A 16,550-nucleotide genomic window follows, 5' to 3' on the forward strand; every position below is an offset into this window, starting at 1 on the left:
GAAACCCATGGACTAACAGGGAGAACATGCAAACTCCACATGGATAGCACCAAAGGTCAGGATTCAACTTTTTCAGTCAGCCTATTTACTTAGCTATTTATTGAGATATAGCGCAGAATTCTGATCTATATAACATAACTGGATAAACGTATGCCTGGTTTAGTGTTGGTCAGTATACTCTTCATTCTCATAAAGGTGTCTTTTGTCATCCCTATTCTTCTTTTGCTGTCCATGTCATACCTGCCATCTGATGTCACCCAGCTTCCTAAGTAGCAAAAGTTTAAAGTTCTGTACTTGTTTTATGTCTTCTCTGTTTATTCTCAGCCTGTAGATAGGATTCTCCTTCTTTTTGGATATCACCATACATTCTGTCTTTTTGTAATTGATAGATAGACCCATTTTTGCACTTTCTTCAACAACTATATCAATTAAGTTTTGTAGTTCTTCCTCCATACTTGCAATTAACACAGTGTCATCTGCATATCCGAAATTATTGATATGGATCAGAATGTTGGACAATATCTAGTAACATGAGGAAACGAATTGAAGCAGCAGAGATGTGGTTTTTGAGGAGGATACAAAGAATATCATGGATGAAATGAATATCTAACGAGGATGTCATGAACAGAGCAAGCACAAAAAGAGAAATAATGTATGAGATCATGAAAAGGCAACGTAACTTCATTGGACATGTGATAAGGAAAGAGGAGTTAGAATGCATGGTAATTATGGGAAAGATTGAAAGGAAGAAAGCAAGAGGAAGACAAAGACAAATGATGATGGAGACAGCAGCCAGAGAACTGGAAATGAATACCAATGAATTGATCCACTTGACCCGAAACAGGAGTGTGTGGGCCATGGCAGTCAAAGCTCAAACTGGGCATGGCACCTGATGATGATGATAGCGCAGAATTGGCCCTACCCGGCCCTTCGAACCGCACTGCCCTCCAATACCCAATTTGACCTTAGCCTAATCACGGGACAATTTACAATGATCAATTAACCTACTAACCAGTACGTCTTTGGACTGTGGGAGGAAACTGGAGCACCCGGAGGAAACCCACGCATTTAACAGGGAGGACTTACATAGACTCTTTACGGATGACATCAGAATTGAACTCTGAACTCCAGTGCAAACCGCAATGCTACCATGGTGCCTTTTAGCTTGGGCTAAAATCAATATGAACAAGGAGATACCGATACCAGAAGTGAAACAGCTATTTATGTTTTATGGGAGAAGCCACAGGAGCTCCAGAATCATGTCTGTCATTATCCGTGCTTCAGCAATCAGATTGAAACACAATTCTTCCGCACAGACAACAAGAAACAGGTGGGAATTTCTGGCTTATGGGAATAAAGTGATGTGTGGCTGAAACTCAGCTGACAAGACGACAACGGCAATGAGGATAAGGAAAAGGAAACTTTATACGTGAAAGAAAAGAGTAAACACACAAGCAGTTTTCTACAGGATTTTATTCCTCTTTCACAATGGCACAAGAAAGTGGGAACATGAATAGGTCCCCTGGCCCCTCTAGCTGCCCCACCATTCAATTTCATCACAGCCAATCTGCAATGGTCTCAACACCTCTTCTGTGCTGGATCTTCAAAACCCCCCGACTCCTCAATCTTTCAAAGATTTCCCCCTTGAGTATCCTGTATCTAATGATCTGGTTTCTGGAAGTAGAAAACTTTCACTACCCTCTGAGAGAAGAGTTTCCAAATGGGAGTTTCCAGCCCTTAATTCCAACATTGACATGATCAGCAAATGGCCTCATTCTGTTACAGATTCCTGTGATTCTGCACCAGATGAGTCATATAGAGAGATTGAAGATTCTTGATTGGTCAGGACATGAAGGGATATGGGGAGAGGGCAGGAAATTGGGGCTGAGAGGAAAATTCTATCAGCTATGATGAAATGGTGGAGCAGACTCGATAGGCCAAATGGCCTAATTCTGATCCTATATCTTATGGTCTTATTTACTACATATTCCAGATGTGGTGAAATCACAAAGACAATTCTGGTTGAGAGTTGTATGAGTTTTCATGACTATCACTTTCAGTTGAAGAATTCAACTCTTTCGGTTTGGATTCTGATCCAGAGCCTGACTGCCATTCACAGTCCTCAGCAAATGAAGAATCCTTGCGCATTCTATGATATTTCTTGAGTTTCGCACTTTCCTTTGGCTTCGTCCTGTGTCCTTCGTCAGAAGGTGACAAGCTTCCTTGCAGTTCCTGTGATTTAACTGGTTTCGAAATGGGCTTTATAAATTGCACACTATGTCTGGAAAAAAGAAGAAAAGAACATAGGTTTAGAAAGGGAAGATAGCTAGTTAGTTCTTACTTCTCACACGGGGTTGCCATGTTAGCGTAGTGGTTAGCGCAACATTATTACAACTGGGGGCGTCACAGCCCAGAGTTCAATTCCAACATCCTCTCTAAGGAGTCTGTATGTCCTCCCCGTGCAATGCGGGGGTTTTCTCCCGGTGCTCTGTTTCCTCCCGGTCCAAAGGTGTACCGGTTAGTAGGTTAATTGGTCGTTGTAAATTGATTAGGCTAGGGGTTAAATCGGAAGTTATTGGGTGGCATGGCTCAAGGTGCTGGAAGGCCTATTCTGTCCCTCAACAAATAGAATAAAAATAAGTATCCAACCAACACACAGAAAATGCTGGAGGAACTCAGCAGGCCAGGCAGCATCTTTGGAAAAGAGTACAGTTGACGTTTCGAGCCGAGACCCTTCATCAGGAGCGGAGAAAAAAACACGAGAAGTCAGAGTTAGAAGGCGGGGGGAGGTGAGGAAGACACATAAAGTGGTAGGTGAAACTGGGAAGGGGGAGGGGTGAAGTAAAGAGGTGGGAAGCTGATGGTGAAAGAGGCGCAGGGCTGGCAAAGGGGGAATCTGATAGGTGGGGACAGAAGGCCATGGAAGAAAGAAAAGGGGGAGGAGCACCAGAGAGAGGTGATAGCAGGTAAGGATATTAGGTAAGAGAAGGAAATGAGAATGGGGAATGGTGGAGTGGGGTGGAGAGGCATTACTGGAAGTTTGAGAAATCAATGTTCAAAATAATATTGTCATTCTCATAGAATTTTAGAGTAATAAAGTCATACACTGCAGAAACGGGTCCAAGCTAATATATCCATCCACACTAATCCTATTTGCCCACACTACACCTAACCTTCAGGCTCTTCCAGCCCAACGAGCCTGTGGCACCCAGTTACACCCACGTGACCAATTATCCTACTGACTCCTTTGGAAGGAAAGCAGAGCACCCAGAGGAAACCCACATGCTCACAGGGAGAAGGCAGAAACTCCTTGCAGGCAGTGGCAGGAATTGAACTTGAGTCGCAGGGGCTGTAATAGTGTTGCTAACATCCTAACCACTATCATACTGCTATCGTGGGAAAAAGATTCAGACTGTCTATCCCATCTATGCATTTCATAATTTTCTATACCACACAACCTGCTTTGATCCAGGGAAAATAAACCCAGATCTTCTCATAACTAAAGTCCTCCAATCTAGCAAACATCCTGGTAAATCTCCTCTGCACTCTCTCCTGTGTGAACACATCCTGTCTGTAGTGTTGAGATTTGGAACATAATAATCCAAGTGCCTAACCAGTGCTTTGTAAGGTTGCAGCATGCTGCCCGAACACTGATGCTCTAAGTCCTGATTGACAGGTTTTCTTCACGGCCCTATCTACCATGTAGCCACTTTCAGTGATTCAGTTCTGTTTACTAACTTGTGTGAGACTAAACCCTGGAGAACTAAAAGCTCTTAGATGTGAGTTGGATGGACTACTATATATCATAAAAAGCTTGAGTTTGGTGAATATAAATCCAATTTTCATTCAAGCCATTTCTGAGCCATTGGCAAAAGAAAACATAATGAGACTCAGCTGGGTAACCACCATTCCCAAGCAGTTTAACACCAGTCATAAACCCAACAGGTTCTGCAGATGCTGCTTATCCAGACCAACACCCAAAGTGCTGGAGGAACTTAGCAGGTCAAGCAGCATCTTCAGTGATGAAGGCTTTTGGTCAGAAACATTGTCTGTTTATTCCTCTTCATAGATTCTGTCTCTCCTGCTGAGTTCTTCCAACATTTGTGTATGTGTTCAGCTAGCCCACAAAGTGCTACTTGGATAAGCATTTGGTTCTATTAAAGGTGGAACTCGATATTTAGCAGAACCTTCAGAAGAGGAAGGAAGATCATTCGGGGCAAAAGGGATGAATGTATTCCTTAAATGTAATCAGACGTATTCTGAAAGACCCACAGAACTCAGTAATAACATGACTAACCACTAAATAATAAAATCCCAGATATCTTTGCTGTCTGTCAGAAATAAACACTTACATTCTCGTTTATAGTCTAATAAAGATTTAATTGCAGTACTCATATTTAATTTCAAAACACACATTTAGGTCGTGAAGGTTTTTGACAGAACTGTTGCTCTTTTGTTTCCAAGGCCATACCTTTGCTCCCATGAATTCTGGCTGAATGTGGGTAGAGTCGAGATTCTAGGATTTATTCTTATTTGTACTTTCTGTGTGAGCAATGCCGACAAGGCCAAACTGGCCCCACAACCTTAGGTGTTCTGAGTAGGTGGGGATGGCCCTTTACTTAAACTTGCATTTCTTGTGAGAAATTTCACCCTACAATGGAACTTGGTAATAAACCAAAAGTTTCTGATCCAATGACCACACTACAGCTTGATATGGCACTCAGTGGAGATGGAGGTCACAAGACATAGGAGAAGAAAGAGACCATTCAGACCTTGGAGTCATTACCATTCAATCATGGCTGATTTATTATCCCCCCCAACCCCATTCTCCTGTCCTTTCCTCATAACCTTTGACAGCCTTATTAATCAAGAACCTATTAACCTCAACTTTAAATATTCCCAATGATTTGACCTCCACAGCGATCCGTGGCAATGAGTTCCACAAATTCACCACCCTCTGGCTAAAGAAATTCCTCCTCATCTCTGTTCTAAAGGAACGTCCTTCTATTTTGAGACTGTGACTTCTCCCACTATTGGAAACACACTCTCCATGTCCACTCTACCCAGGCCTTTCAATATTGATTGTATTCTGAAAAGAACCTCACTACATATGCTGCATATTAAATGAACTGGATGGCATCAAGAGGAAATTGGGAAACTTGAGACTGTTATTGCAAGCATTTGATTGGGATTCTGTCTAACCCCTCACCCTGAAACATTCATTTCCTGCACTACTTGCTCACTCTGTGTTCTCTCAACAAAATGTATGGCAACGCCCATCCCAAGACTTCGATGATGGCACTTTCCCAACCTCACGATTCTTCCAAAAACAAAAATTACAGCTGCATGGAATTTCCTTCCAAGTCACCATCCTGACTTCATCAGCAGTGAGTCAGAATAATGGAATACCCTCTATCTCTCCTCTGCACTGGATTGACCGCTGTGGCTCCAAGCAATGGCTCGTCACACCTTTAAGGACCATTTTAGAAGAGTTATAAACACTGACTTTGCCAGCTGCGTGCTCTATCACCAAGGAGCAATTTGACACCCACTTGATGTAATCAAGCAGCAGCAATGACGAATGTGGCCAAATTAATATTGCATCAAGTGTCTAACTGGTAGTTTCTGTACATAAATACATTTTACGCAGCTCAGAATAGATGAGCATAAAGAGGAGAAAAAAGGTTAATCGTCTTACATGGATTAAGAGATTTCAAGCTCATTTGTTGGACTTTATTTGACAGTGTCATGTGCTACCATAGGGACTTGTTATATACTTAGATCAGGCCATTTTACTGAGGTTGTGTGGTTGCCAAGTCAACCAGTGTTGTTTGGTGCCTTGCTGAAATGGAAAAAGCTTTTGAGAACTCACCACTATCTTTTCATGAAAAAGATAGCTTATTGTATTCAATTCATGCCTTTTTATATATAGTTACGATGAAATGGCTTGCGTTTTGCGTCTCACAAAAAATAGCATTTTCAGATACAAAATAGACCAAAAATAGCATCAATTATCTTTATTGTAACTTATAGTAATTTTTTTGTGTTTTCTACTGCACAGCACAATAAACTGCAGTGGCATATATCAGTGATAATAAACCTGATTCAGACTCTGATTCACTTATATATCAAAACTAGTGTTTTGCAGAGGTTGGAAATTTCTTGATTGTAAGGGCATCAAAGATTACAGGGAGAAGGCAGGAGAATGGAATTGACAGGGAAAATAAACCAGCCATTTATGGCCTAATTCTGCTCTTAATAGTGTATATTATTCATAAATGAAAACAATGCTGGAAAGGTTCATTGGCTCTAATGAAAGATTATCAACTTCAAGTGTTAACTGTTTACTTCTCCAGTGACCTACTGAGTACTTCTAACATTTCCTTTGTGAGTTTCCAAATGTTTCCCATTTTAGAATTCCATCATTCACTTTTGCGTTAGAATGAATGCCTTTTATAGAGTTTACAGAGCACTACAGCACAGAAACAGGCCAAACTATTATTCTGCCTAGTCCTTTAGACCTACATATGGTTCATAGCCATCCTCACCTCTCCCATCCATTACTTATCCAACGTTGAACTCAAACCCACAGCCACCACTTGTGCTGGCAGCTTGTTTCACAGTGAAGAAATTCCCCCTCATGTTGTCTTTAAACCCTTCACCTTTTATCTTTATCACATGTTTGAGTCTCACCCAACCTCAGTGGAAAAAGCCTGCTTGCATCTACCCCATCTACACTCAGTGTCTACATTATTAGGTACATCTGCTCATTAATGCAAGTATCTAATTAGCCAATCATGTGGCAGCAACTCAATGCATAGAAGCATGCAAGCGTGGTCAAGAGGTTTAGTGGTTGTTCAGAACAAACACCAGAATGGAGAAATGTAAGCTAAGTGACTTTCCCTGTGGAATGATCATTAGGTGCTAGGTGGGTGGTTTGATTATCTCAGAAACTGCCGATCTCCTAGGATATTCATGCACAACAGTCTCTAGAGTTTACAGAGAACGGTGCGAGAAACAAAAAAAAATCCAGCGAGTCGCAGTTCTGTGGGTGAAAATGCCTTGTTAATGAGACAGGTCAGAGCAGAGTATCTAGACTGGTACAAGCTAACAAGAAGGTGACAGTAACTCAAATAACCATGTGTTACAACGGTGGTGTGCAGAAGAGCATCTCTGAATGTACAGCACATTTAACCTTGTAGTGGTTGGACTACAGCAGTAGAAGACTACAAACATATACTTAGTGGCCACTTTAGTAGCTACAGGAGGTGCCTTATAATGTGGCCACTGAGTGTATTTCACTCATAATTTTGTATACCCCTATCAAATCTCCCCTAATCAAATTGTATCTGTTCTGTCTCCAAAATGATCTATCAAAAATTGTTCTTTCAAAATGCTTTTGCAACCTCAAAATATACATTGTGAGATACTCTACTACCTGCGATGTCACACTACACAATGGCATTACACAACTGGGCCATCACTTAATTGGGGCAGCTGCTTGTTTAGGATGACTCTTAAAGAACAAAAATTTATCTAGCAAATAGACAGGGTTCCCTTTATTCATTTGGGTCACTATACTACTTAATTGGGAAAGGAGAATGTTGCTGAACAGTTTCTAACCGGCATCAGTCACATGCACTTCTGTGGCCATTAGACTGTGCTTTTAACTCGCATCAGTTGCATGTGTTTGTGCTCAAAAATCAGTGATTTTTCTCACTGAGAGTTGGCAAGAATGAAGCAGGAAGACAATTCAGAACTGTTCTGCTCACTGCGGTTTCAAGTATTCAGGCTTGGAAATACCAGAAAAGGCTGGGGTTGAAAGTGAAACGATTTCTTCAGCAAATTAGGAAATATGAAGAATCTGAATGAATCTACAGTCATCTTGAAAGTTACAATGAAAATGAAGATTTGGATGATGCTGTCATCAAGAAAATCATATGACAGCAGTACATTATCTGCACTTGGTTTCTGTGCTGAATTTGTTTATTTGCAATCAAAAGAACATGGCAACATACATTGGATGAAATCTTCCGTTGATAACAACTTGGGAATAGATGTACTAGTATTGGTAGTGTGAGGGGAACCTGAACTACCCCTATTAACTGTACTTTTGAAAAGGGAGAGAGAGTTATTTACCACCGATGGCTTGTTTGTAAAAGAGAGAGAGAGACGAAGATTAACGGTTGGACCATCACTTTAAGGCACTGGAAGTAACTTTGGATTTCTACTGAGTTGGGTTTGGAGACAGCACCGAGCAGCTCAAAAGTTGCTATGGTGACCGAAGGCAGGTTATTGATATTTCTTTCAAGGACTTGTTGCCTGCTTGCATTTCTTCACAGACAAAGGAAGGAGGGATTATTTGAATGACAGTTGATGCTCAGTATGGTGAGATAAATAGGAGGTCAGATGATACAGACCTCAGACACATGTTTGGACACTGAATGAGCATTGTTGTGCTCGCAGGAAAAGTGGGTTTTGGAGGATCGATCCAATCGCTCTTGCAGTGGAAAGAGGAAAAGGGTTGACTCTGGTGGGGAGTTGTCCATGTGTCCACCATCGCCTGGGGGATAGCTCCACCACAGAAAACCGGTCCCCTTTGTTAAAGTCACAGTCGGTGACTTGTAAAGGATTTCGAAGGACAATGAGGAGATCGACGGAGTCAGCTCACCTGAAGACTTAGACCTCCCTCTCTCTCTCTCTCTCTCCATCACTACTCAACTCAATGCCACGAACTGAACTGAACTGAACTTTACCCATTATCGTAAGACTGTATCTTTTTACCCCTAGACTTAAAGAAGCTTGGTTTTTCATACATACATTTCCACACTTATTGATTTACTTACTTTATATATATATATAAAATCATTGCTAACCTGTTTGATTTATCTACATTTATATTACTGTGTTGCATAGTTACTAATAAATATTATTAGTTTATAGCAATACTGGACTCCAAAGTGTTTTGCATCTCTGCTGGTTCTTTATTCCCGTCACGGGGTTCGTGACAGTGGTATTTTAATTTGCTCTGTATTTCATTTATATAATTTGTCATTCAATTAAATAACGGGTTGTCTTTTTGATACATTTTTAACAATTTCCATGAAACTTCAGCTAATTGGGCCAGCTGCTCAATTGAGCCAAAATGTGCCCCAATTAACCGGAAACCATTGTACCTGCTTCTCTCCTGTTAATACCGGTTATTTTCAGGAAAATAATGACTTGCATTTCTTGAGTGCATGTAACAATCTCAGGGCATCCCAGTACAATTCACAACTCACTGAAGCCTCACTGAGACACAGGCACAGTTGGAATGCGGGCAAAGTGACAACCAGATTGCACTCAGCAAACACCTACAAATAGCAAAATGTGAAGTACAGGTGATGTGTTTGGTGATGCTTGTATCTGGAATCTTTCCTGTCCATCTGAGGGGATCAATGGGATTCCAGTTTAGCATCTCATCTGCAATCTCTAATAGTGCTGAACACCTACGAGTGTTTATATGGTCAAGTGTATAGAGTGAGACTTGAATTCACTGAATCATAAGTTAGAGGGTTGTCCCATTGAACTGCAGAAGACATTACCCTGCCATTAAAATTGAATCTGAGAGAAATTTTACACTGATGTGCTCAAGCCTGTGGAACTTCAAGGCCAGGTTTTATACTAAAAGAGACCACAAATGAGAAAATCTGCAGACGCTGGAAATCCGAGAAACACACACAAAATGCTGAAGGAACTCAGCAGGCCAGGCAGCATCTATGGAAAAAAGTACAGTCAATAAAATCTTAGCTGAGTTCCTCCAGCATTTTGTGTGTGACACTAAGAGAGAAGAAGATATGGAATAGTGCACATGGTCAAGAAAGCACAACAGGGTCTTCACCGTGAGGAGGTTGAGGTGAGTGAGTGCTGCCCCCCTTCATTTTTACAAACTTTTGCAGGAGCACCATCGAGAGTGTCCTGACCAGTTGTATGACAGTCTGGTATAGGAATTGCAAGGTATCTGATAGCAAGTCACTACAAATAATTACGAGGACTGCTGAGAAGATCATCAGTCTCTCTTTCACCCATTAGAGTTATTTATTAGGAGCACTGTGTATGCAGGGCCCTTAGCATTGTCAATGACACCTCCCTTCAGTCCAACAATCACTTTAAATATAGAACATAGAATAGTACAGCACAGTACAGGCCCTTCGGCCACAATGTTGTGCCGAACCTCAAACCCTGCCTCCCATATAACCCCCCACCTTAAGTTCCTCCATATGCCTGTCTAGTAGTCTCTTAAATTTCACTAGTGTATCTGCCTCCACCACTGACTCAGGCAGTGCATTCCACGCACCAACCACTCTGAGTAAAAAACCTTCCTCTAATATCCCCCTTGAACTTCCCACCCCTTACCTTAAAGCCATGTCCTCTTGTATTGAGCAGTGGTGCCCTGGGAAAGAGGCGCTGGCTATCCACTCTATCTATTCCTCTTAATATCTTGTATACCTCTATCACATCTCCTCTCATCCTCCTCCTCTCCAAAGAGTAAAGCCCTAGCTCCCTTAATCTCTGATCATAATGCATACTTTCTAAACCAGGCAGCATCCTGGTAAATCTCCTCTGTACCCTTTCCAATGCTTCCACATCCTTCCTATAGTGAGGTGACCAGAACTGGACACAGTACTCCGAGTGTGGCCTAACCAGAGTTTTATAGAGCATCATTACATCGCCACTCTTAAACTCTATCCCTCAACTTATGAAAGCTAACACTCCATAAGCTTTCTTAACTACCCTATCTACCTGTGAGGCAACTTTCAGGGATCTGTGGACATGTACCCCCAGATCCCTCTGCTCCTCCACACTACCAAGTATCCTGCCATTTACTTTGTACTCTGCCTTGGAGTTTGTCCTTCCAAAGTGTACCACCTTACACTTCTCCGGGTTGAACTCCATCTGCCACTTCTCAGCCCACTTCTGCATCGTATCAATGTCTCTCTGCAATCTTCCACAATCCTCTACACTATCTACAACACCACCAACCTTTGTGTCATCTGCAAACTTGCCAACCCTACTTTCTACCCCCACATCCAGGTCATTAATAAAAATCACAAAAAGTAAAGGTCCCAGAACAGATCCTTGTGGGACACCACTAGTCACAATCCTCCAATCTGAATGTACTCCCTCCACCACGACCCTCTGCTTTCTGCAGGCAAGCCAATTCTGAATCCACCTGGCCAAACTTCCCTGGATCCCATGCCTTCTGACTTTCTGAATAAGCCTACCGTGTGGAACCTTGTCAAATGCCTTACTAATATCCATATAGATCACATCCACTGCACTACCCTCATCTATATGCCTGGTCACCTCCTCAAAGAACTCTATCAGGCTTGTTAGACATGATCTGCCCTTCACAAAGCCATGTTGACTGTCCCTGATCAGACCATGATTCTCTAAATGCCCATAGATCCTATCTCTAAGAATCTTTTCCAACAGCCTTCCCACCACAGACATAAGGCTCACTGGTCTATAATTACCCGGACTATCCCTACTACCTTTTTTGAACAAGGGGACAACATTCGCCTCCCTCCAATCCTCCAGTACCATTCCCGTGGACAACGAGGACATAAGGATCCTAACCAGAGGCTCAGCAATCTTTTCCCTCGCCTCGTGGAGCAGCCTGGGGAGTATTCCATCAGGTTCCGGGGACTTATCCATCCTAATGTATTTTAACAACTCCAACACCTCCTCTCCCTTAATATCAACATGCTTCAGAACACCAACCTCACTCATATTGTCCTCACCATTGTCAAGTTCCCTCTCATTGGTGAATACCGAAGAGAAATATTCATTGAGGACCTCGCTCACTTCCACAGCCTCCAGGCACATCTTCCCACCTTTATCTCTAATCGGTCCTACCTTCACTCCTGTCATCCTTTTGTTCTTCACATAATTGAGGAATGCCTTGGGGTTTTCCTTTACCCTACTCGCCAAGGCCTTCTCGCCCCCTTCTTACTCTTTTCAGCCCCTTCTTAAGCTCCTTTCTTGCTTCCCTATATTCCTCAATAGACCTATCTGATCCTTGCTTCCTAAACCTCATGTATGCTGCCTTCTTCCACCTGACTAGATTTTCCACCTCACTTGTCACCCATGGTTCCTTCACCCTACCATTCTTTATCTTCCTCACCGGGACAAATTTATCCCTAACATCCTGCAAGAGATCTCTAAACATCTACCACATGTCCATAGTACATTTCCCTGCAAAAACATCATCCCAATTCACTCCCGCAAGTTCTAGCCTTATAGCCTCATAATTTGCCCTTCCCCAGTTAAAAATTTTCCTGTCCTCTCTGATTCTATCCTTTTCCATGATAATGCTAAAGGCCAGGGAGCGGTGGTCACTGTCCCCCAGATGCTCACCCACTGAGAGATCTGTGACCTGACCCAGTTCATTGCCTAGTATTAGATCTAGTATGGCATTCCCCCTGGTCAGCCTGTCCACATACTGTGACAGGAATCCGTCCTGGACACATTTAACAAACTCTGCCCCATCTAAACCCTTGGAACTAATCAGGTGCCAATCAATATTAGGGAAGTTAAACTCACCCATGATAACAATCCTGTTATTTTTGCACCTTTCCAAAATCTGCCTCCCACTCTTCTCCTCCTCTGTATCTCTGCTGCTACCTGGGGGCCTACTTTGACCCACTAACATCAGGCAGGAAGACTGGAGCATTAGCACAAGGACTGTTAGGATGGGAAACAGCTTCTTCTCCCAGGCCATAAGCCTACGGAACTCCCCACCACTACCTAGGTCTCACATTGTATGAAGCACCAATAGCATTATACTGTTTCGTTTTTAACTTCTGTCATAAATGCACCTGATTATTTGTTAATTTATTTGTGGTAATATTGCTTTATTTGTTGTGTGTGAATAATAAGTACTATATTGTGTACCTTGGTCCAGAGAAACGTTGTTTCATTTGATGGAATACATGTGCACAGTTGAATGACAATAGACTGAACTTACTGAGTTAAACATAATGTCCATCTGTTTAATGAAAGCCATTGACCTAACTTTAATGTCCTGTCAGTTGAGATATAAGTGAACTTAAAAGGCAAATTGATAATTATTTAACAGTGAAACTGCAAAACTGTTTTTAAAAGGAAGAGGATGATAATTAATGAGTAACATTGAGGAGCTGTTTCACCAGCTGAGCAGTTATGAAACCTGCTTCCTTAACAGATGGTTCATAATTTCAGCTCACTTTCAACCTGCTAATCTCAGCAGCCTCACTTGCTAATTGACACTCTGTTGTATTGTAAAATAAATTCCCAGTCTACTGCGGTTTTATCGTAGGGTAGCTTCATCACACAAGCTGAAACCAATCACCAAGTTGTGTCTATAGTCACCATCTCGATCAACTAAGAGCGAGATTTACACAGTCTCCTGCATAAAACTCACTGTTAAGTCATATTTGCACTGTTTGACTGGTGAATAATCTCTCCAGTCCTGATGAAGAGCCACGGCCCAAAACGTTATCTGTTCATTTCCCTCCATAGATGCTGCCTGACCTGCTGTGTTTCTTCAGCACTTTGTGTGTGTTACCCAAGATTTCCGTCATCTGCAGAATCGCTTGAGTTTTATCCAGGCCTGGACAGCAAACGAAGACGAAGGAGAAGGAGGTGTTATTAGGAAGGTGGACTTCGAGAAGAGTCTTAGCTCAAGATCAGATGGGACATCAAATGTGTGTCACATTTGAAAAATTGATCTGAGCGCCGGGATCAGGTTGTCAGGCTGTCTTTCAAGAGAGTGAACCTTCGCAAGGCAACAAGTCCCGATGGAATACCTGGTCAGGCTCCAAAAATCTGTGCCAACCAACTGGCGGGGTGTTCAAAGACATTTTCAGTCTCTCATTGCCACAGTCGGAAGTTCCCACCTGCTTCAAAATGACAACAATTATACCAGTGCCCAAGACGAGCAAGGTGAGCTGCCTTAACGACTATCATCACATCTACGGTGATGAAGTGCTTCGAGAGGTTGGCTATGGCTAGAATCAACCCCAGCCTCAGCAGGGACCTGGACCTACTGCAATTTGCCTATCGCCACAATAGGTCTATGGAAGACGGGATCTCACGGGCTCTCCATGCAACCTTGGATCACCTGAACACACAGAAACCAATGTCAGGATACTGTTTATTGAGTACAGCTCAGCATTGAACACCAACATTCCTACAATTTTGATTGAAAAGCTCCAGATCCCAGGCCTCTATACCTCCCTCTGCAACTAGACCCTTCATCAACGCCCTTATATCCTCCCGCTTGGACTACTCCAACTCCCTGTATACTGGGATTAGTCAGTCGTCCCTGTCCCATCTGCAACTGGTCCAGAATGCCCCAGCCAGGCTCCTGACAGGTACCCGGAAGAGGGACCATATTACTCCTATCTTGGCCTCCCTCCATTGGCTGCCAGTAGGGTTCAAAATTGATTTTAAGATTCTCCTGTTTGTTTATAAAGCCCTAAATGGGCTGCCCCCCTCCTTATATCACAGACCTTCTAACCCCTTATTCTACTTCCAGGTCCCTCAGGTCAGCTGACTTAGGGCTCCTGGCTGTCCCGCGATCAGAACTTAAGCTCAGGGGTGACCACACTTCTGCTATTGTAGCCGCTAGACTGTGGAACAGCATTCCCCTCCCTATCAGATCTTCCCTCTCCATCGACTCTTTTAAATCCAGGCTCAAAACTTACTTTTATACACTAGCGTTTGAATCCTCCTGATGTGGCTGATTTTTGGCTTGTGCCCAGGCCCTTGTGTTGTTTCTTTGTACCTATAAGCTATTTGCCTTGTTGGTTATGTCTGTGTTTCTTGTATTTGTGATTTTAGTTATCTGCTCTGATCTGTACAGCACTTTGATCAATGTAGGTTGTTTTTAAATGTGCTATATAAATAAATTTGACTTGACTTGACTTCACTTCCTGGGCTATGCAGATGAGCGGATGAGCTTACAGCATAGATCAGTACTTGGAGCTATGGTGCTGTGGCCATTATAGAGACTTGGATAGCTCAGAGGCAGGAATGGTTACTTAGATTGCCAGGCTTTAGATGTTTCAGAAAGAACAGGGATGGAGGCAAAAGGGGTGGTGTCGTGTCATTGCTGATCAGCGATAGTGTCACAGCTGGAGAAAAGGAGGAAGTCATGGAGGGATTGTCTACTGAGTCTCTGTGGGTAGAAGTTAGAAACAGGAAGGGGTCAACAACTCTACTGGGTGTTTTTTATAGACCACCCATTAGTAACAGGGACATCGGGGAGCAGATAGGGAGACAAATTCTGGAAAGGTGTAATAATAACAGGGTTGTCATGGTGGGAGATTTTAATTTCCCAAATATTGATTGGCATCTCCCTATAGCAAGGGGTTTAGATGGGGTGGAGTTTGTTAGGTGTGTTCAGGAAGGTTTCCTGACACAATATGTAGATAAGCCTACAACAGTCCGCCCATTTATTTCTTCCATCGAAGTGTATGACCATACACTTTCCAACATTGTATTTCATTTGCCACTTCTTTGTCCGTTCCCCTAAACTATATAAGTCTCCCTGCAGGCTCTCTGTTTCCTCAACACTACCCATCTCCCTATAGCAAGGGGTTTAGATGGGTGGAGTTTGTTAAGTGTGTTCAGTATGTAGATAAGCCTACAAGAGGAGAGGCTGTACTTGATCTGGTATTGGGAAATGAACCTGGTCAGGTGTCAGGCCTCTCAATGGGAGAGCATTTTGGAGGTAGTGATCACAATTCTATCTCCTTTACCATAGCATTGGAGAGGAATAGGAACAGACAAGTTAGGAAAGTGTTTAATTGGAGTAAGGGGAAATATAAAGCTATCAGGCAGGAACTTGGAAGCATAAATTGGAAACAGATGTTCTTAGGGAAACATACGGAAGAAATGTGACAAATGTTCAGGGGATATTAGCGTGGAGTTCTGCATAGGTACATTCCAATGAGACAGGGAAAGGATGGTAGTGTACAGGAACTATTCCATACAAAGGCTATTGTAAATATAGTCAAGAAGAAAGGAAGAACGTATGAAAGGTTCAAAAAACTAGGTAGTGATAGAGATCTAGAAGATTATAAGGCTAATAGGAAGGGGTTTAAGAATGAAATTAGGAGAGCCAGAAGGGGCCATGAGAAGGCACTGGCATACAGGATTAAGGAAAAACCCAAGGCATTCTACAAGTATATGAAGAGCAAGAGGATAAGACATGAGAGAATAGGACCAATTAAGTGTGACAGTGGAAAAGTATGTATGGAACCGGAGGAGATAACAGAGGTACTTAATGAATACTTTGCTTCAGTATTCACTACGGAAAAGGACGTTGGCGATTGTAGGGATGACTTACAGCAGACTGAAAAGCTTCAGCATATAGACATTAAGAAAGAGGATGTGCTGGAGCTTCTGGAAAGCATCAAGTTGGATAAGTCTCTGGGACTGGATGAGATGTACCCCAGGCTACTGTGGGAGGCGAGGGAGGAGATTGCTGAGCCTCTGGCAATGATCTTTGCATCATCAATGAG

General features: G+C 42.5%; 1 protein-coding gene across 9 annotated transcripts in view; it reads right to left on the minus strand.

The window, feature by feature from the left end:
* Positions 1-1,470: 1,470 nt before the first annotated feature.
* Positions 1,471-16,550, minus strand: part of LOC140200054 (von Willebrand factor A domain-containing protein 3B-like) — a 233,578-nt gene continuing 218,498 nt past the window's right edge. For all 9 annotated transcript variants that reach the window (XM_072262739.1, XM_072262746.1, XM_072262738.1 and 6 more), the window contains one exon: positions 1,471-2,281. In XM_072262739.1, coding sequence (XP_072118840.1) covers positions 2,005-2,281 — 277 coding nt within the window. In that variant the 3' untranslated portion in view covers positions 1,471-2,004. The remainder of the gene's footprint in view (positions 2,282-16,550) is intronic.

The sequence above is a fragment of the Mobula birostris genome, chromosome 7 (genome assembly GCF_030028105.1).
Source record: "Mobula birostris isolate sMobBir1 chromosome 7, sMobBir1.hap1, whole genome shotgun sequence".
Lineage (NCBI taxonomy): Eukaryota > Metazoa > Chordata > Chondrichthyes > Myliobatiformes > Myliobatidae > Mobula > Mobula birostris.